Source organism: Hyla sarda, chromosome 4 (genome assembly GCF_029499605.1).
Source record: "Hyla sarda isolate aHylSar1 chromosome 4, aHylSar1.hap1, whole genome shotgun sequence".
Lineage (NCBI taxonomy): Eukaryota > Metazoa > Chordata > Amphibia > Anura > Hylidae > Hyla > Hyla sarda.
This window is the reverse complement of record NC_079192.1, coordinates 67,161,200-67,183,335: the sequence shown is the minus strand read 5'-3', so window position 1 is coordinate 67,183,335 and position 22,136 is coordinate 67,161,200. Positions and strand designations below refer to the sequence as shown.

General features: G+C 44.5%; 1 protein-coding gene across 1 annotated transcript in view; it reads right to left on the bottom strand.

The window, feature by feature from the left end:
- Positions 1–685: 685 nt before the first annotated feature.
- GGCX (gamma-glutamyl carboxylase) overlaps positions 686–22,136 on the bottom strand; it is a 46,963-nt gene continuing 25,512 nt past the window's right edge. The window contains exons 10-15 of the mRNA XM_056571307.1: positions 21,231–21,382; positions 20,954–21,123; positions 19,414–19,544; positions 19,065–19,212; positions 13,969–14,164; positions 686–5,162 (exon numbers count right to left, since the gene is read on the bottom strand). Of these exons, the coding sequence (XP_056427282.1) occupies positions 4,994–5,162; positions 13,969–14,164; positions 19,065–19,212; positions 19,414–19,544; positions 20,954–21,123; positions 21,231–21,382 (966 nt within the window). The 3' untranslated portion in view covers positions 686–4,993. The remainder of the gene's footprint in view (positions 5,163–13,968; positions 14,165–19,064; positions 19,213–19,413; positions 19,545–20,953; positions 21,124–21,230; positions 21,383–22,136) is intronic.

Here is a 22,136-nt window from a genome sequence, read left to right as displayed (position 1 = left end):
TCTTGTGTTTAATGCTTTTCAGAAAAAGGATCCTAGCAAAAGACTAGAATAGGACATCATTGTGTGAAGAAACCCTGAATAGACCTTCTGTAGTCTAAAACTTAACTTTTAATCAATTTCCAAATAATAATTTCATGTGCTCAATTTTTCCACTAGGTGGCAATGTGCTTTAAAATTACAATCCCTATTGTGATTTTTTTTTAGCATTCTATGCATGGATATATCAATCACGGGGCTGTTTGCAGTGCTCTGATACCATCTATAGACATAGTATCACAGAGCTCTGTGACCAATCCACATTATGATTGCAGGGATTGATCTAAAAACTTCTCCTCTATCCCAATGTTTTGCTAGTAAAGTCTAGCTCTTTCAAGAGTATGAGGTACTTCATAAATTTTTCAGGTACCTCATACTCTTGAAAAAGCTAGACTTTACTAGCGAAACGTTGGGATAGAGGAGAGAAGTTTGTAGCTCAATCCCTGCAATCATAATGTGGATTGATCACAGAGCTCTGTGATACTATGTCTGTAGATGGTATCAGAGCACTGCAAACAGCCCTGTGATTGGATATATCCATTCATAGAATGCAACAAAATCACAATAAATAGGGATTGTAATTTTAAAGCACATATTGCCACCTAGTGGTAAAATTAAGCACATGAAATTATTTGGAAATTGATTAAAAGTTAAATTTTAGACTAGAGGGTCTCTATTCAGGGTTTCCCTGAGGGGATATAGCCCCCAAGGTTGTTTAGTAATTCAAGTGCCCATAGATCCTCTGGGGGTATTTGTAAAGTTATTGTGTGAAGGGCTTTGCCACCCAGGATAGATGTTACCTGCTGTGGCTTGTTCCTGGCTGCCCTGCTGGAGAGTACATGTTCTTGGCATCTACAACTATCATCTCTACATGATCTACTTAAAAGATATGAAACTTAGAGAAATAGGTCCAAACACGGGCATCTGTCTGCTAGGACCCTATTATCTCTGGTACAGGACCCTGGCTGAGCTGCTGGTGTGACATTTTGCACAATCAGTAAAGCTGGAAGAAATGTCCCCCTCGATTCCTCTATGGGAGAGGCAGAAATGGTCTTCCTGTCCACCTCTCCCATAGACTGAGGGATTTTTTTTAAAACTGTGCAAAAAACACTAACAGAGCTGGTGCCGCATATAGGAGATTGCAGGGATCTGACCACTAGGACCCCCTGCACTCAAACATCCCCTATCATGCAGCTAGGGGATAAATGTCTTACAGTGGACCTTATACATTTAACTCTTGAAGGAACAGCTACTAAAATTTCAGCAGAATACAATAGTATTGCATAGTAATATCTTTATAAACCTGGTGGCTTGTATGACAAGGTCTGATCAATCTAGCTTTTCTGAAATTCATTGTGATAACTAGTCTATGAGCTAGGGAAGGGAATGGCATCCTACTCCACTCCCCATCCAGCTGTATACATAGCATGCCATTTTAAAACTAAAACAGAAATTTCAAGTGATGTTCAATAATATCACAAATGTTGCAGCATTGGTACATAGCCTGCTTCCTTGACACTTCAGCACAGAATAAAATGTTGAACTCTCACCATTTCTGGATGATGAAAACAGACCACCCTCTGGGGGTCAGATGTGCTTATTACTGCTATACCCTGCACCTACTAGAAATGTATGGCAAATCCTGTAAAAATACTTTACAAAACCTCGGTTGCTGATCTGGGAAATCTTCATACCGAGCAAAAATGAAAAATTACATACAGGAGTACCCAGCTTTAGCACTCCCCCAAGCTGTATGCGATCTCATATTGCCTAAGGCTATGTTCACATCAGCATTGTAGAGCTCTGTTATATCAGCTATCAGGTCCCATGCATTTTTTTTTTGTTTCCAAATTCAAGAGAGTTTATTAATAAAACCAAGTAAATACAAGCAGATGGGAACAAATTATACATCAATCAATGGCCTTGTAGGCCCAAATAACAATGAAACAGAAGACCTGACTATGCAGGACAATATGAAGAATACAGCAAAACTGTAATAAATCTGCAATGAAACCAAAAACTTGTGGTTGTCAGAAAGCCATCTATTTGCCAGGGCAGGTGGGTGAAAAGGAAAGTGATGGAGCAAGTAGGGAGGGGGAATAATCTTCCTAGGCATTCAGAGTGAAGAAAATTCAACAGAGAAAACTACAGTAATGTAAGGGCAGTGTTCAGGTCGGATCAGGATGACAAAGCAATCAGCCAAGATGACTACACAAGGACAAAGAAGGACAACGAAAAGACCGAAAACAGAGAGACTCTGCTGGGGCGGGTACCAAGTAAAGCGCAGCTCCGACGGACAGATCGGAGCCAGTAAAACGGGGCCAGACGTGAGATTGAACTCTGGATCGCCATGCTCCGGTATTCAGGGGAAGAGCAGAAGGTAGTCCACGGGAGCCAGGTTGCAGCTAATTTGGCCACATCCTCCGGGTGAGGAACCAGGAGGTCCTCCATGCGTTGAATGTGCGCCACCTCGGAAAACCATTCCTCAAGAGTGGGAGGCACAGGGCTTTTCCAATGCCTGGGGATAACAGTCTTAGCAGCTTGGAGAAGGTGTCGTGCAAGGGGTATTTTGCTTGCGCCATTGGGAACATAAAGTAAGGCAGCTTTCGGGCTAGAGAGAACCTGGACTCGAGTCACATCCCCAACTACCTGAAGGACCGATCTCCAGAATGATGCAAGCTGGGGGTAGCTCCACCAGATATGCGTCATAGTACCCTCATCACCACCACAGCGCCAGCATGAGCTCGGAACTGTCGGGTACCAACAATGGAGCATCTCAGGGACCCAATACCATTGAGAGAATTTTATAGCTTGTTTCCTGAGCCTTCGTGGCAATGACAGCTTTATGCGTGAGGAAAAAGCACCTGTGCCATTGCTCTGGGGGGAATGTTGTGCCCAATTCAGATTCCCAGGCTCGACAAAAGCTCAGGAGGGCTTCCATTCGGGGGGACAATAGCAAGCTGTAGTTGACTGAGAGAGTGACGAGAGTACGAGGAGGCCAAGCATAACCGTTCAAACGGGGTCAGACTACGGTGGAGATTCAGGCGACCTTGGAGTCTAGAATAAAAATGTTGTTGCTGAAGGTAGGCGGATGGGTCGCGTCTAGACAACGGGTGTTCCCCCAGGACGACCTCTAGAGGTTTGAGCGCACCACCAGCTAGGACATGATGGAATCGTTGTGGGCGAGCTAAGGTAGCTTCAAAGAAAGCGCAGTTCGCGGAGGAACCAGATGGAAAATGTGGGTTGTCCCTGATAGGGAGGAGAGGCCCTCCCCGGTCGATAAGACCAGACCCCCGTCCCGTGTGAAGGAGGATCGCCAAGGTGTGTCAGGTAGTGAAAGAGGTGGGAAGGGTATGTTGAGATGTCGGGGCCAAGGTCCAAGGCAGAGTGGAGAGTGCATTGGGGCAGATATCCTGTGCCAAGCGAACCCAAAGTTTCGATGTGTGGTTGTGAAACAGATCAAGTACCATGAGCACAAGCTAGGTAGTATGTACAGCAATCAGGGAGGCCCACCCCACCCAAGGATTTAGGACGGGACAGAGTAAGTCTATTAAGACGAGGGCGAGCCGAGGCCCATACAAAAGAGCCAGAGCAAGCCTTCAGTTGACTCCAGTAAGAAGAAGGAATGGTTTGTAAGAGGTAGAGTAGATGAGGCATCAGGGTCATTTTAAGGATATTAACACGACCAAACCACGAGAAATCCTTGCGGTTCCAGGAGTCCAATTCCGTCGGGAATCTGGTCAGAGGGGGGGGAAAAATGACGAGAACAATTGGGAAAGGTCCAGAGCGTACAGGAGAGGGAACGGGGGCAGCCCTGTCTGGTGCCATTATGGATTGAGAATGGCGCAGAGAGGGACCCGTTGATTTTCAAGCGAGCGCTAGGAGCGTGGTACAGTGCCATAATTTTAGCTGAGAGGTTTGGACCCAGACCAACATGTTGCAAGGTTTGTGCCAGGGAGGACCAGGAGATGCGATCAAAGGCCTTTTCGGCGTCAAGTGATAGCATCATCAGAGGTATTTTCTTAGCCTGTGTAGAATGAATTAAGTCCAGAGTTTTTATCGTGTTGTCTCTGGCTTCCCTCCCCGGCACAAACCCCACCTGCTCAGGGTCCCATGCATTTTTAATGCCTTGTCACACTAACTGAAGCATGGAACGCCCCTCTGAATGCTGATGTGAACCTAGTTATTAATATACAGTGGTCCCTCAACATACGATGGTAATCCATTCCAAATGGACCATCATTTGTTGAAAACATCATATGTTGAGGGATCCGTGCAATGTAAAGTATAGGACAGTGGTCTACAACCTGTGGACCGCCAGATGTTACAAAACTACAACACCCAGCATGCTCGGACAGCCAACGGCTGCAGGTTGAAGACCACTAGTATTGGTGGTTATACAGTACTCACCTGTCCCCGCCGCTCTGGACCGTCACCGCTGCCCTGGATGTCACCGCGTCCCTGACGCTCCGGCACGGCCTCTACTTCCCCGGCATCCTTGCTCTCCATCGCCGCCATCACGACATTACACACATCGCTCCTATTGGATGACGGGATGGAGCGGGATCCCGAAGAGGATGCCCCGGGGACAGGTAAGTAATAGTCAGCGGGGCACCATAAATGACCATCCGGTGGCAGCTGAGGCAGTCTGCACTGCCGAATAGCCGTTTATGCAATGGCCCCTACATACAAAAGCATCGTATATTGGTGCTGCCTTCAACATGCCATGGCCTCTGAGAAGAGGGGGGGGCTGGGGGTGTCCAAGTGTTTGTCCGTGTCCAAGGATATTGGTGGATTAGTATAGCCTCCACTGAATATTGGGTAAAAATTTATTTCTGCTGGATTACGTAGTGTAAAATCCCATGTATAAAAGTATTCAGCTTGATGCAACATACAAAAAGAAAAACAATCTAAAATAGTCCGACAATACTGATAAGTATTATGGTGTAAGGTGCAGTCACAAGTCCGTGTGTTCTGGGTCTTTCATGGTGAAGTCTTGCTGCTTGGCTTCCTGCTGCATTGGATCTTGATATTTAATATTGGCAAATGCCACTTCTGCTGCCAGCTGCTCCAGGGGAGGCTTACCAAATAAGAGATTCCGGAGAGAAATTGCCGTCATCAGAAAACTATAGGAGAAAGCATTTTTTTTTTTTTTAAATATTATATTCTACTTCAGATGGCTGTAGGCAGAGCATACTAATTCATTTAGATCCATGTGTGATACCATTCACAGGGTCATTTCATAGCATTTTAGCTGTTAGATCAGTGTTTCCCAACCAGAATATATCCACTTGTTGCAATACTACCACTCTCAACATTCCCGGGACAGCCTTTGATTGTCTGGGCATGCTGGGAGTTGTAGTTTTGCAACACTTGGAGGCACCCAGCTTCTGTAAAGGGGTACTCCAGTGGAAAACTTTTTTTTTTAATAGAATTTACAAATCTGTTCAAAAAAAAAAAAAAAATAACACTCTTAATCCTTCCAGTACTTATCAGCTGCTGTATAATACAGAGGAAGTTCTTTTCTTTTTGAATTTCCTTTCTGACCACAGTGCTTTCTGTTGCCACTTCTGTCCATGTCAGGAACTGACCAGAGCAGGAGAGGTTTGCTATGGGGAATTGTTCCTGCTCTGTACAGTTCCTGACATAGACAGAGGTGGCAGCAGAGAGCACTGTGGTCAGACTGGAAAGAAATTCAAAAAGAATTATATGAATTATGCTGTATTATACAGCAGCTGATGAGTACTGGAAGAATTACGATTTTTAAATAGAAGTAATTGACAAATCTGTTTACCTTTCTGGCACCAGTTGATTCAAACAAATGTTTTCCACCGGAGTACCCCTTTAAAGAACTCACACAAGCTTATGTATGTGAGAAGTGACAGTCCTGCTCTGTTCACGTATGTATTTTAGCATTCAATGCTGATCTGTCAAAATCCGATCTGGCACAGTACTGTAGCATCCAGACGCAATAATGCATGTGTGAACTGAGCCCTGATCACTACAGAAGGGATAGCATAGAAATTCTTAAAGGGGTACTCCACCCCTAGACATCTTATCCCCCTATCCAAAGGTGACGCCCCCTCCCATAGACTTGCATTGAGGGGGCGTGTGTGACATCACACAGGGCCGAGTCGTGACGTCACAATCTTCCGTTCTCGTGGTCAGGATGGTATTAGCCTGAGGGTAGAATGCGGCACCCACCACTGGATAGTGGATAAGATGTCTAGGAGTGGAGTACCCCTTTAAATTCAGCATTAGACAACTCTTCCCATTTTAGATATCTCCGTTATACCTGCAGTATATGCCACAAATGTCTGTGTGATGTAGCGAAAGCATCTTTTCAGAACGGGGGTCGCCACATAGCCCCACTTTGTTCATGAACACAGTGCTCATGCCTCAGGAAGCAGTAGAATAGTGTTTTCCAACCAGTGTAGCTCCAGCTGTTGCAAAACTCATAACTTCCAGCATGCTGGGAGGTATAGCTTTGCAACATCTGGAGCTACATTGGTTGGGAAACACTGATTTAGAAAAAGGTGATCAGCAATAAAGGAGTACTCTGCCCCAGATTGAATGGGGTTCTGTAGGAGAGATCGCGTGGGTTCCCAGCAGCAGGACCCCCACGATCAGAAATATTATCCACTATCCTTTGGATAGGGGATAAGATGTCTATGGGTGGAGTACCCCTTTAAAGGGGTACTCCACTGACCAGCGTTCGAAAGTAATGTTCCGAACGCTGTTTTAGTACTGCGTGGATTGGCCATGCCCCCTCATGGTGTCACAAACCCCTCAATGAAAGTCAATGGGAGGGGGCGTGACCGACCCACTCTTAAAGGAGTACTCTGGTGGAAAACTGTATATATATATATATATATATATTTTTTTTTTTTAAGTCAACTGGTGCCAGAAAGTTAAACAGATTTGTAAATGACTTCTATTTGAAAATCCTAATCCTTCCAGTACTTATCAGCTTCTGTATGCTACAGAGGAAGAGGAGTTGTTCTTTTCTGTCTGACCACAGTGCTCTCTGCTGACACTTCTGACCATGTCAGGAGCAAATCCCTATAGCAAACCTCTCCTGCGCCGCACGGTTCCTGACATGGACAGAGGTGTCAGCAGAGAGCACTGTGGTCAGAAAGAAAAGAACTACACAACCTCCTCTGTAGTATACAGCAGCTGATAAGTACTGGAAGGATTAAAATTTTCAAAATAGACGTCATTTACAAATCTGTTTAACTTTCTGGCACCATTTGATTTAAAGGGGTACTCTGGCGCTTAGACATCTTATCCCCTATCCAAAGGATAGGGGATAAGATGCCTGATCATGGGGGTCCCGCAGCTGGGGACCCCTGTGATCTTGCACGCAGCACCCCAGTTAAAATCAGTCCCCAGAGCATGTTTGCTCCGTGTCTGATTACCGGCGACCACAGGGCCGGCGACGTGTGACGTCACGCCTCTCCGCCCCCATGTGACGTCACACTCCGCCCCTCAATGCAAGCCTATGGGAGGGGGCGTGACAACTGTGTTTTCAAATCAACTGGTACCAGAAAGTTATACAGATGCTCCAGAAGAAGTTGTGCAGTTCTTTCCAGTCTTATCACAGTGCTCTCTGCTGCCACCTCTGCCCATGTCAGGAACTGTCCTGAGTAAAAGCAAATCTCCATAGCAAACCTCTCCTGCTCTAGTTTGTGAAAGTATGGGTTTAGAGTTCAGTAATTGTGATGTTTTTCTCTATAATGCTATGCTCAGAGGCAGGCCTGGTGGGCATACGCGCCACCGTCTCCAACATTCACAAGGATTACATTGCTGGATTAGTACAGTGCATCCCCCATTAGACAGGAACGTTCTCTGATGACCTGTACACATTCCAGTCGTTGTCCCCACAGGTTATACTGCATCTTGACCTACCAACACTTACAGCTGGAATCACATGCAAAGATCAGTTACACACGTATGGAAACATTGGGAGCTTTTCAAAACTAGAGATATGCAAAATAAAGGAAAGATCACAGGGCAGAGATTTTCCTGGGGCTACCGTATTTTTCGTCCTATAGGACGCACCCAATTTTTAGGGGCAAAATCTAAAAAAATATAAAGATTTTGAACCCAATAGTGGTCTTCAACCTGCGGACCTCCAGATGTTGCAAAACTAATGCCCTGACAGCCAACGGCTGTCCGGGCATGCTGGGAGTTGTAGTTTTGCAACATCTGGAGGTCCGCAGATTGAAGACCACTGCAGGAGGAGGTAATACTCATGTGTCCCACCGCTCCGGACCCGTCACCGCTGCCCTGGATCTCGCTCCATCGCTATCGCCGTGTCCCCGTCGCTCCGGAACGTCTCTGCTGCCGGCCGGGTATCCTCGCTCTCCGTCGCCGCCATCACGTCGTTACGCACGCCGATGCACGTACGCGATGACGAGGAAGGAGAGCGCCGGCCATACAGGGGATCCCTGAACAGAGAAGACACAGAGGAGGCAGGTAAGGTCCCCCCCGGTGTCCTGTAAGCACTAACCCGGCGATTCAGTCGGGCTGTTCGGGATCGCGGCGGTCCCGAACAGCCCGACTGAGCAGCCGGGTTAGTGTCACTTTCCCTTCAGACGCGGCGGTCAGCTTTGATCGCCGTGTCTGAAGGGTTAATACAGGGCATCGCCGCGATTGGTGATGTCCTGTATTAGTCGCGGGTCCCGGCCGTTGATGGCCGCAGGGACCGCCGCGATAGGGGTGTATTCGCCGTATAAGACGCACCGACTTTTTCCCCCTAGTTTTGGGGAAGAAAAAGTGCGTCTTATACAGCGAAAAATACGGTACTCTCTGTATTTCTCGTATCAGAGGCATATGTCAGGAGGGTGCCTCAATGTATACCTCCAGTGGATGGCATTGTACAGGTATACAGTGCCATCCATCACCCATGGGTTTTGTAGTTGAAGTGTCAGTTTAAAAAAAAACTATGGCAAAGTCTTAAAGATGATAAAAGTTTAGATCGGCCGGGGTCACAGAGCTGAGACCCCACTGATAAGTAGAAAGAGTGGGGGGAAAGTTTGCGGCAGCACGCATTACTTTACAGCTCTAAGTGATATTTGTCTTGCTGTTCCACAGACTAAGGCTGGGTTCACACCACGTTTTTGCAATACAATTTCCGCATCAGGTTTTTGATGAAAAACGGATTCCTCAAAACTGGACTAAACTGTATCAAAACGTGTACAAATTTTTAGCCGTATACGTTTTTAAAAAAAATGATGTCCTGTTGCATCCATTTTTAAGAAAAAAGAAAAACTTATACTTTTTAACTTTTCACTCCATTATGAATAAAATTTCACTTGTTTGATTTCAAGAAAAGAAAACTGTGCAAAGTCAAAATCCGTATGGTGAAAACCGGATGGAACTGTATGCACTTACGATTCTGTATGGTTCCCATTGACTCCCATGTTTAAATTAAAAAAAAGTATAAGTTTCAATACGGTTTTTCAACCGGACCAAACACAGTGGTAGGCTACGGGTACAGAAGTAAAAAAAAAACACCACAACGGTGGTAGGACTCAAGACCCCAGGACAGGCAGGGGGAGAGAAGCGGGTAGCGGCGGTGGTCTCTGGAACCGCAAAAGCCACTGCAATTCATTGATTTAAAGCGCCCGCTTTAAATCAATGATCTGCAGCGGTGTCGCCCGGGGGGGGGGGGGGGGGGCGGATAAATAGCCGTTAACTTATACTGGAACATCGGTATAAGTTATCGGCTATCGGCCCTAACCTCCACAGAGTATCGGTATCGGCCCTAAAAAAAACGATATCGGTCGATCCCTAGTGTGAACCCAGCCTTATAATGCAGAAGTGAGACAAAGATCGCTGAGAGATGGGGAGTGATGCAGTGTGCACACTCATTCTCTTCAGTGCGGGTCTCAGCACTAAGGCTAGGTTCAGACTATGGAATCTCCAGGCAGAAAATTTCCACCCGGAGATTCCGAGTGTGGCCAGCGCCGACTGAATCAGTGGGCGCTAGGACCGCGTGGACACAGCAGTCTCCAATAGACTGCAATGTGTTCCGCACGGATTTCCGCCTGAAGAAAGAGCACCGCCTTTCTTCAGGCGGAAATTTCTAAGCGGATTTTCCGCTTCACAAATTCCGAAGTGTGAATTTGTGAACGGAAACCCATTCACTACACTAGACATTTTAGCAAGTGGAATTTCTGTCGGAAATTCCGTAGTCTGAACCTAGCCTAAGGCCAAAATTTTTGTGCTCATATCGGTGTTGTCCATTTGTTGAGGAATTCCAGCAGTGGACTCCAACTTGTGGCTCTCCAGCTGTTGCATAACTACAACTTGACTTATCTGATAGACGCAGACATTGCCGGTCTTCATAAAAGACAATGGGAGAGATTTATCAAAACCTGTCCAGGGAAATAGTTTGAGTTGTCCATAGCAACCAATCAGATCGCTTCTTTCATTTTTTTTTTTACAGGCCTTTTCAAAAATGAAAGAAGCCATCTGATTGGTTGCTATGGGCAACTCAAACTTTTCCTCTGGACAGGTTTGGATAAATCTCCCTCAATGTATTCCGCCAATAAGTTTATTATTTTGGCGCAGTATGTACTGTACAGCAAAATCCCACTGACAGCAATGTTACTCTGCTGCACCGGAATTTTATAGCAGAACTGGAAATTCCATAGTGTGAACCCACCTTTACCCTAGTCCAGCTATTTCAGTGTTTCCCAACCAGGGTGCCTCCAGCTGTTGCAAAACTACAACTCCCAGCATGCTGGGAGTTGTAGTTTTGCAACAGCTTGAGACGCCCTGGTTGGGAAACACTAAGCTATTCCATTCATAGATTAAAGGGGTATTCCAGGAAAAAACTTTTTTTTTTATATATCAACTGGCTCCAGAAAGTTAAACAGATTTGTATATTACTTCTATAAAAAAATCTTAATCCTTTCAGTACTTATGAGCTGCTGAAGTTAAGGTTGTTCTTTTCTGTCTAAGTGCTCTCTGATGACACATGTCTTGGGAAATGCCCAGTTTAGAAGCAAATCCCCATAGCAGACCTCTTCTAAACTGGGCGTTTCCCGAGACAGGTGTCATCAGAGAGCACTTAGACAGAAAAGAACAACCTTAACTTCAATAGCTCATAAGTACTGAAAGGATTAAGGTTGTTCTTTTCTGTCTAAGTGCTCTCTGATGACACCTGTCTCGGGAACTGCACAGAGTAGAATAGGTTTGCTATGGGGATTTGCTTCTAAACTGGGCATTTCCCGAGACACGTGTCATCAGAGAGCACTTAGACAGAAAAGAACAACCTTAACTTCAGCAGCTCATAAGTACTGAAAGGATTAAGATTTTTTTATAGAAGTAATTTACAAATCTGTTTAACTTTCTAGAGCCAGTTGATTATATATATAAAAAAAGGCTTTTTAAAAAGGCTGTCTCACTATGGTGACTATATTGCTAGTATTTGGCACCATTGCCTGACAGACCGAAGTCATCCTCCCAACTTACATAAGGCTGAGCGTACACTAGCTTTCTTTCAATGACACTTTTGCTGCTGTCTTCCTTTAGATCTGGTTTTGCAACATAAGTGAATGGCGCTCCAAGACATAAACATTGTAGATATGAAAATACAAGATGCAGTGAAGTGAATGGGATTCTTTGCACATATACGTTGCCCAGAGCTGCTGAATGAGGAAACGCCGAACTTCCCTTTTGCCTAAACTTTGATAAGAAGCCTCCTGTCAGCAGATAGATTTTGTGGGTGGGAACCTTCTACCAGAATCTGCTAGAAAAGACTAAACTAAATCATATTCCCAGGCCTAGAGGAATGTTATCTTACTGCTTAGTCAGAACTTTCACAGTAATAACTGCTGCGACCCCAGGCCTATATTCATATGGTTCTGTCTTTCATGCATATATATTATGCAATTCTTATGCCAAGTTCACATCCATTAGGCCCCTTTCACACTACAGGTATCATCTAGAGATGAGCGAACTTACAGTAAATTCGATTCGTCACGAACTTCTCGGCTCGGCAGTTGCTGACTTATCCTGCATAAATTAGTTCAGCTTTCAGGTGCTCCCGTGGGCTGGAAAAGGTGGATACAGTCCTAGGAAAGAGTCTCCTAGGACTGTATCCACCTTTTCCAGCCCACGGGAGCACCTGAAAGCTGAACTAATAAATGCAGGATAAATCATCAACAGCCAAGCCGAGAAGTTCGTGACGAATCAAATTTACTGTTAGTTCGCTCATCTCTAGTACTGTATCATCCTGTAAAAAAAACCTCCGTTATTACTCCCGGCAAAAAGTCCTGAAAACGGCCGTCAAAAAATCCCATTCATGTCAATGGGATTTTTTGAACATCCTATTGCATCAGGTATGTTCGTTTTTTACTAATGTCAGTTATTTTTGCCGGCACAAAAGACGGTGCATGCACTCATTTTTGGTCCGGCAAATTAAAATGGTGAAAAACCGCATGTTAAAAATTTACATTGAAGTCTATGGGAACTGGATATTAAAAAGAAAAAAAAACATTCGTTATTGTCAGGTTTTTTAACACCCATTTTTGTACTGAGCATGCTCAATACAGCTTTACAAAAAAGGGTTAAAAACCTGATGGAAAAAAAAAACGGATGTAACTGATGATAACGGATGAACTAGCTCCCATCATCCTTTAAAAAAAAAAAAGAAAGAAATACATTTTGTCCCTGCCTATTGCCCATCTATGCCTAACCACCTCCCTGCCTTTGATTTCTTTTTTTTTTTTTACTACCAGTATATTGAAAATATATTTTTGTCTGCCTGGTAGTGTGCTCACTTACCAGGCAGACTTCCCCAGCAGCCGCAACGTCACTGATGCCTGCTGGGGGGGGGGCGACTTCTGCCCTTAGCTCATCTATACAGGGTGCCTCCAGCTGTTTCACCAATACAACTCCAAGCTTGCCCTGGCATCTATTGGCAGTCAGGGTATGCTGGGAGTTGTAATGGTGAAACAACTGGAGGCACCCTGGGTAGAAAACAATAACTTTGTTATGGCCATGGCGCTACCCCGAACCCCGCTCCCCTTCCCCCGAAAGACATACCCAAGTGTAGGACAGTCCTGAGGCGGCAGCAGCAGCGGTGTATATGCTGAGAGGCGGGGCTGGCATGCGAGGCCAGGGAGCCAATGCGTGCATCCTCTGTGTTTTCCGCGCTCGCTCCCGCCTGTCTGATTGACAGGCAGGGAGCGAGCACAGGTTGACTGAATTAGGACCGATTGCCCGGCTGGTATCGGTCCTAATTCAGTTTTGACGTCACGGCAGGCTGCAGCCGGCCAATAGGAGGGAGACCCCTGGTGGCCGGTTTTCAAATAAAAAAAACAATATTTTATAAAAAAAAAAATAAAAAAAAAATAAAGTATATTAGAGATATGTTGTAGTACATAAGTACTACAACATATAAAAAAAATTAAAAAAAAGGTTGGTGACAGTAGCCATTTAAAAATAATTTATTACCAGTTATTGAATCCGTTTTTTTCCATCCGTTATTGTAAAATAACGGCAGTAAAAAAGCAGGATGATACCTGTAGTGTGGCGCCTTACAAGCCTACATTTGTAGTATTCATTGGCAAACTGTTATATATCACAACATGCCTGCACCGGATCCATTCATTTCTATAGACTAAATGTAGTCTAATAGTAACTACATGCGGTACATTTGGGCTTGTTTGAAATCTGAACATATATATGTCTACAGGGGTCAAGTCCTGGGGAAAAAAAAGTGTGGGAACATAGGATCAAGGCTGGTCCTGCAGGACTCCAGCTATGGGAACGGTGGTCCTGCTGTGAAAAAAGTGCAGGAACACAGTTCCCACATGTTCCTGCAGGACTTGAGCCCTGTATGTATATATCGAATGACTGACATTATGCCAAACAAGCCAGTTTTATCACCATTCATAAAAAGCCCAGCCCCCTTACCTCCGTCGTAGAAGATAATACTTCTTATTCATAAACTTATGAAATCTTTCTATGACTGTAGCATTTCGTCTACGTTCTACTTCTTCTAGCCGTCTCTGTCTACGTAGGTAGGCGAGCACAAGGGGATCTGACGTATTGAGGTCTTCCACTGTTCCGGAGAGGAGAGGCTGTAACTCGGGTGGTAGGGGAGAGGTTTCTGGGAAGCAAAGCATAAACTGAATTTAAAAAAGGGGTTAACCAGACTTTCGTCAAATAAAAAAAAAAAAGTTGGGGGGAAAAATATATATATTTGATCCACACATATGTATGTATGCTGTGGCAGTGTGGGAATATAAAAAAGAAACCTTCCCAAAACATACTTAATTGTTTGCCTCCGTCTGGTCCCCAAATCTTCTCCATTCCAAGACAACAATTGGAGCAGGACCTGCCTGCAAACCAATCAATAGCTGAGATGGGACACTGCTGCGGCCAGTGATTGGCTGAGATGGCAGGTCCTGTTCCAACTGTTGTCTTGGAGGAAGAGAGAAGATTTGGGGACCAGGTAGAGGTAAACAGGATCTGCTGGGGAGAGGTGCTAGGTAAGTTTTTTTTTTTCCCCCTGAACCCAGCACCATATTTAATTAAAAAAATAAAAAGCTGGAATTCCCCTTTAAATTAAGGGTTCTGTGGCAGTACTTTAATAATAATAACGTCAAGTATATACACAAATCACCGTAAAAAAAATAAATCATCAATAGTGTACCATGGAAAACAAATCACTGAAAACACTAAAACTTAACATTTAATGTAACCACTAAAAAGGATCCACAAAGGTCCCAATGCCATAAAGCAACAAAAAACAACATATGCTGCACTGAAACCATGGTCAGTAGCCAAAAATGCAGAATTACACATCTACAGATTAAAAATTATCCAGTCAACGACAAAAATGTATGTATACATATGGTATTAACAAAAATGATACCAACTAGGGGAGGGATGTAGGTGAGGGAAAAGAGGGAGGGACCGTGAGTGGCCCCTACCTCGCAGTAACCCTATTTACTCACCCTCTCACTACGCCTAATCCTAGGTGCAGTGTACGCCCTGATAAGGTTGGCCCCGCTCCGGAACCTAGTCCTGCGCTGGTCCTATCAATCCCTACAATCGTGATAGATCAGGATAGAGGGCTCTCTGTCTGTCTCACTGGAGTGACCTAACTGGTTGGATAGGAAAAGGTGGCCCTCCTATTATACCACATGTATGAGGAGAGAAAGATGTAGAGGCCAAACCTGGTAGTATGCTAATACCTCATGCAAATAATATATCAAGAGATAGATGAGAGAACTCGTCACGTTCCGTGGTCCGATATTATATATGACAGATTATTACACTATAGAACCTGGGCTATGCAAATCAATAATTCTCACCTATAAATATTCGTAATCATACATTAAAATGGAATACCCACTGTGTATATGTTATACCTCATGGTGGGATGCCTTATCCCCAAGGGACATATAGAGATATATTATAGAGTTGTAGGACCTAGGAGACAATCCTGCATACATTGTCTCTCAGATGCACCCCAATAGGTAAATGTCATCGTACACTATTGTCAGGAAATAGAGACGCAATACATGTACCCAGCTACAGTCATGGCCGTAAATGTTGGCACCCCTGAAATGTTTCTAGAAAATGAAGTATTTCTCACAGAAAAGGATTGCAGAAACACATATTTTGCTATATACATGTTTATTCCCTTTGTGTGTATAGGAACTAAACCAAAAAAGGGAGGGAAAAAAGCAAATTGAACATAATGTCACACCAAACTCCAAAAATGGTCTGGACAAAATGATTGGCACCCTTTCAAAATTGTGGAAAAATAAGATTGTTTCAAGCATGTGATGCTCCTTTAAACTCACCTGGGGAAAGTAACAGGTGTGGGCAATATAAAAATCACACCTGAAAGCAGATAAAAAGGAGAGAAGTTCACTTAGTATGTGTCTGTGTGTGCACCACACTAAGCATGGACAACAGAAAGAGGAGAAGATAACTGTCTGAGGACTTGAGAACCAAAATTGTGGGAAAAATATCAACAATCTCAAGGTTACAAGTCCATCTCTAGAGATCTAGATTTGCCTTTGTCCACAGTGCGCAACATTATCAAGAAGTTTGCAACCCATGGCACTGTAGCTAATCTCCCTGGGCGTGGACGGAAGAGAAAAATTGATGAAAGGTGTCAACGCAGGATAGTCCAGATGGTGGATAAGCAGCCCCAAACAAGTTCCAAAGATATTCAAGCTGTCCTGCAGGCTCAGGGAGCATCAGTGTCCGTGCAAACTCTCCGTCGACATTTAAATGAAATGAAACACTATGGCAGGACACCCAGGAGGACCCCACTGCTGACACAATGACATAAAAAAGCAAGACTACATTTTGCCAAAATGAACTTGAGTAAGTCAAAATCCTTCTGAGAAAATGTCTTGTGGACAGATGAGACCAAGATAGAGCTTTTTGGTAAAGCACATCATTCTACTGTTTACCGAAAACGGAATGAGGCCTACAAAGAAAAGAACACAGTACCTACAGTGACATATGGTGGAGGTTCAATGATGTTTTGGGGTTGTTTTGCTGCCTCTGGCACTGGGTGCCTTGAATGTGTGCAAGGCATCATGAAATCTGAGGATTACCAATGGTATTTGGGTCGCACTGTACAGCCCAGTGTCAGAAAGCTGGGTTTCCGTCTGAGATCTTGGGTCTTTCAGCAGGACCATGACCCCAAACATACGTCAAAAAGCACCCAGAAATGGATGGCAACAAAGCGATGGAGAGTTCTGAAGTGGCAGCAATGAGTCCAGATCTAAATCCCATTGAACACCTGTGGAGAGATCTTAAAATTGCTGTTGAGAAAAGGCGCCTTCCAATAAGAGAGACACCTGGAGCAGTTTATAAAGGAAGAGTGGTCCAACATTCCGGCTGAGAGGTGTAAGAAGCTTATTGATGGTTATAGGAAGAGACTGATTTCAGTTATTTCTTCCAAAGGGTGTACAACCAAATATTAAGCTTAGGGCGCCAATAATTTTGTTTAGCCCATTTTTGGAGTTTGGTGCGACATTATGTCCAATTAGCTTTTTTTCCTACCTTTTTTGGTTTAGATTCAATACACACAAAGGGAATAAACATGTGGATAGCAAAACATGTGTTACTGCAATCCTTTTCTGTGAGAAATACTTCATTTTCTAGAACAATTTCAGGGGTGCCAACATTTAGGGCCATGACTGTATCTTCAAATTGGACAGGTAAGTATATACAAAGTGTAAACAAAAAAACAATACTTATGTGAATTCATCTAGAGGAAAAAAAACAGACATGGTAGCACATCCACCTCTCTAGTTGAATTCAATACTTATGTTGTTGACTGGTCAGAAAAAAAAAACCACACATGTCCCTATCTATCGGCCCACATATCTCCCTTAGGACCCTCCCTCTTTTCCCTCACCTACATCCCTCCCCTAGACAGGAGTTGGTATCATTTTTTGTTCATACCATATTTGCATACATTTTTGTCGCTGACTGGCAGATTGGATTATTTTTAATCTGTAGATGTGAAAATTAGCATTTTTGGCTACTGACCATGGTTTCAGTGCAGCATATGTTGTTTTTTTGTTGATTGATGGCATTGGGACCTTTGTGGATCCTTTTTAGTGGTTACATTAAATGATTTGTTTTAACATCAAGTATATAACTATTGCTGCATTCAGCACCACTGATGGTACTGTACATTGCTCAGTGCAGACAAATAAAAATACAACTAGTATAGAAAAAAAACACGGTTACCCGCACTCACCGCTAGGCTTCAGTCCAACTGCTCACACGGACGTCACCGGTAGAGATGAGCGAAGTTACAGTGATTCGATTCGTCACGAACCTCGCGGCTCGGTGTTTGCTGATGTTAGCCTGCATAAATTAGTTCAGCTTTCAGGTGCTCCGGTGGGCTGGGAAAGGTGGATACGGTCCTAACTTCGCTCATCTCTAATCACCGGTTCCAGACATGATGCAGGGCGCTCAGAGACTGCCAGTGGTTTGGCGCTGTGTGCGCTTCTTCCGGCCTCGCGAAACCGCCGGCAGTCGCCTTTGAGCGCCCTGCATCATGTCTGTAACCAGTGATGTCCGTGCGAGCAGTTGAAGTGGAGTCGGCTGACTGAAGTCTAGTGGTGAGTGCGGGGTACTTCGGTGGAAAACTTTTTTTTTTTTTTTTTTAAATCAACTGGTGCCAGAAAGTTAAACCGATTTGTAAATGACTTCCATTAAAAAATCTTTACCCTTCCAGTACTTTTTAGCAGCTGTATGCTACAAAGGAAATTCTTTTCCTTTTGAATTTATTTTTTGTCTTGACCACAGTGCTCTCTGCTGACACCTGATGCCTGTATCAGGAACTGTCCAGAGCAGGAGAAAATCCCCATTGCAAACCTATGCTGCTCTGGACAGTTCCTTACACGGACAGAGGTGTCAGCAGAGAGCAGTGTGGACAAAACAAAAAAGAAATTCAAAAAGAAAAGAATTTCCTCTGTAGCATACAGCTGCTTAAAAGTACTGGAAGGGTAAAGATTTTTTTAATACAAGTAATTTACAAATCTGTTTAACGAGGCCAGAAGAAGCGCACACAGCACGAAAACACCGGCAGTCGCCTCTAAGCGCTCTGAATCATGTCTGGAACCGGTGACGTCTGTGTGAGCAGTTGAAGCGGAGTCGGCTGACTAAAGTCTAGTGGTGAGTGCAGGTAACCGTGTTTTTTCTATACTAGTTGTGATTAGTGACTTGGTTCTTTCTGGTTCCCAGCACCGCCGGATCCGCACACTTAGGACTTCGGTTACCACAGCCCAGCGATCCCGATTACTTTATAGTAATAGTCCCACTATATCTTTTACTGTATAGTATTACTGTTAAACAACAAAAACAGCTTGCTGGGACATTGCATTTGTTGCTCTATAGGAAAGCACAAAGTTAATGCTGTGACGTGAGCACAAATGTAATACAAAAAGGTAGAACCATCTCCGTTCCCTCCACATATCAGATTGGGATTCTATACGTCAGTCTGCACTTTAGCGATCACTCACCACTCCCATTCTCCACCTTCTCCTTCAGCTCCTGCAGTCGGGTAAGGTTCTGTTCTAGGGTCACCGCTGTGGTGTTCACATAAAGGTACATGTAACACGAGGGCCCTGGGGACACTGTGAACACCTTGTGGTATTCCCCAGCTGGCAACTGGAAGACAAGATCAATATGTATTGCACTCATACTGCTAGGTGCCCTCATTCCATATCCCGGGCCAAAGTGAATAACTTACAGTCATATACTGAAATATTTACAGTGCTAACGTATGACCGTAGTAACATAAGGCCTGAGGAAGAGCACATCATGTGATGGATGCACACAATGACTAGTCATAACCCAATATACATTTACCTGCATGCGATCTCCCTCTCTCAGGGTGAAGTTCTTTGCGTCCTTCACTATCTCCACATTGACTTCACCTTGCAGCACCTGTATACTGGTGTTACCCAGATCCTCACTCACAAAATTCTCCAAGTGAAGACCTATCATCCAGAGTAAACAGAAAGCAGATATTAAAAGGGGTTGTCCCAGCTCCTTCTGGCTTTCTTTCCGCTCTTAAAAGGGGTATTCCAGTGGAAAACTTTATTTTAAAAAAAAAAAATTTTTTTTTAAATCAACTGGTGCCACAAAGTTAAACAGATTTGTAAATTACTTCTAATAAAAAATATTTACCCTTCCAGTACCTTTTAGCAGCTGTATGCTACAGAGGAAATTCTTTTCTTTTTGAATTTCCTTTCTGTCTGACTACAGTGCTCTCTGCTGACATCTCTGTCTGTGTCAGGAACTGTCCAGAGCAGGAGAAAATCCCCATAGCAAACCTATGCTGCTCTGGACAGTTCCTGACACGGACAGAGGTGTCAGCAGAGAGCACTGTGGACAAGACAAAAAAGAAATTCAAAAAGAAAAATAATTTCTGGAAGGGTAAAGATTTTTTAATAGAAGTAATTTACAAATCTGTTTAACTTTCTGGCACCAGTTGATTAAAAAAATTAGGTTTTGCACAGGAGTACAGCTGTCACGCCCCCTCCCATAGACTTGCATTGAGGGGGTGGGGCGTGACATCACACAGGGGCGGAGTCGTGACGTCACAATCTTCCGTTCCCGTGGTCGGTAGCCAGAACCTCCAGCGCTGCCGGAAGCAGACACAGGTGGGTGCTGCATGCTATATTGCGGGGGTCCCCAGCAGTGGGACCCCGCGATCAGACATCTTATCCCCTATCCTTTGGATAGGGGATAAGATGTCTAGGGGTGGAGTACCCCTTTAAGGCCTGTTTGCAGTGGTCAGGAAAGCAGAAAGCAGCTGAAGTGGGGAAGTTACACAATTTATTTAACTCCCACTCACTTTATCAGAAGTTATTAACCGTGTGGCTCACAGGGGTATGCCTTTGCGTAGCTTCTGGAGTTAAAAAAAAAAAAAAAAAAAAAGTATCCCGCTGAGCTATGCCGTGTACGCAACTCCCATTAAAGTCGAAGGTAGTTATGCAAATCAATGAATTTCCAGTTTTGTCTGCTTTCCTGACCACCTCTAGAAGCTGCAAACAGGCCAAAGGAGTGGAGAAAGCCAGAAAAAGCGAGCTGGGACAACCCCTTTATATAAAGCATAGTCAGATGAGGTTTTCCCACTAACACCACCTTACCATAGGATAGGTGATAAATATGTGTAATCACTGGAGGTCTGACTGTAGGGGGCCCCTATGTGAATTGAGCGGCACTGGACTGCTGTTGGGGCAGCATGTACCCGTGACCACCACACCTATTCACATTGAGGGACCAGCACCCCCCCGAATCTCATGATAAGTGAACGTTCCAGCAGTTACATACCAATGACCTATCCTGTGATAAGTTATAATATTTGGACCATAACATAATGTACCAAGTCTTGAAACATTACCTGGGAAATCTGCAATGAACACCACATCTGTCTGATTATCCAAACTGTCCTCAACCTCCAGAAATTTTGCCCTCCATGGTGACAGATCTACCAGCAACGGTTTAACCCAGGGTGTTTTGTGGAATGGCGACCATTCGGCTTTGACAATGTCCACTGTGGGGTCATACAACCTGAAAATCCAGTCAGGGAACATGGTTACTGGGTTCACATATTAGGCATAATTCTATCAGTTGTATCACACCACAATACGCAAGCCTCTTGGCGGCAACATACTTACCTCTGCTGGAAACGGTCATTGATTGACACCCATATGTCAAAGTATATTTCAGGCTCAGAGATATTATAAGCTCCCAGCAGGCCTTGCAGGCAGTTGGCATACTGCTTCAGCATGTCAGCATGATCCTTCCAGCGCCGCGTCTGTGTGAAAACCTAATAGAGGAAATGTTTACCTCAGTACTGGGTTTGGCTGAGCACGTTAGAAGAAACACAGTTTCGGTAGGTCTGCGGTGCAAATTGTGACTAAGGACCCTTTTTGACGGGCCAATGGGAGGCAGGGAAACAGTGCACTGATCAGCACTTTTACAAGGCTCCATCAATCGTGTGGTCCATAACATACATCCAGATACAAAATGTAGGTTCAGGCAGCACTGCTCTATACGGCTAATACTGGGTGACCAGGTGCGGTGTGATGGTAGCTCTAGCCAGTCATCTATCCAGAATGGAGTCTGCGGAGGTACTGGGATATAATAGAATAGGTATCAACATGTGGAGTATAGAAATGAATCCGAAATATATCCGCACTCACCGCTCGATACGTGACTCGATGCTCCTCCAACCGGGGCTGACCGGGGATACGGGCTGCAGAGATGGATGGCACTCAGAGGCTAACTACCGGTGTTTTCGCGCAAAAATGCGCTTCATCCGGCCTCGATGAGGCCGGATGAAACGCATTTTAGCGTGAAAACACCGGTAGTTAGCCTATGGAGAGCCAATAGCGATAATTTACATGTCCGCATTTGCTTGCTGATCACTGTCTACGACCTATACTGCTCTCAGAATTACCTTTATTTACTTGCCATCATTGCTCAGTGAGGTTTCTCTTCAGAGGCAGGGGGCGTGTCCCTCTCTTCTCCTCACTGTGATGACTCCTCCCCCTCTGCTCTGACTCACAGAGGGCCCTGGA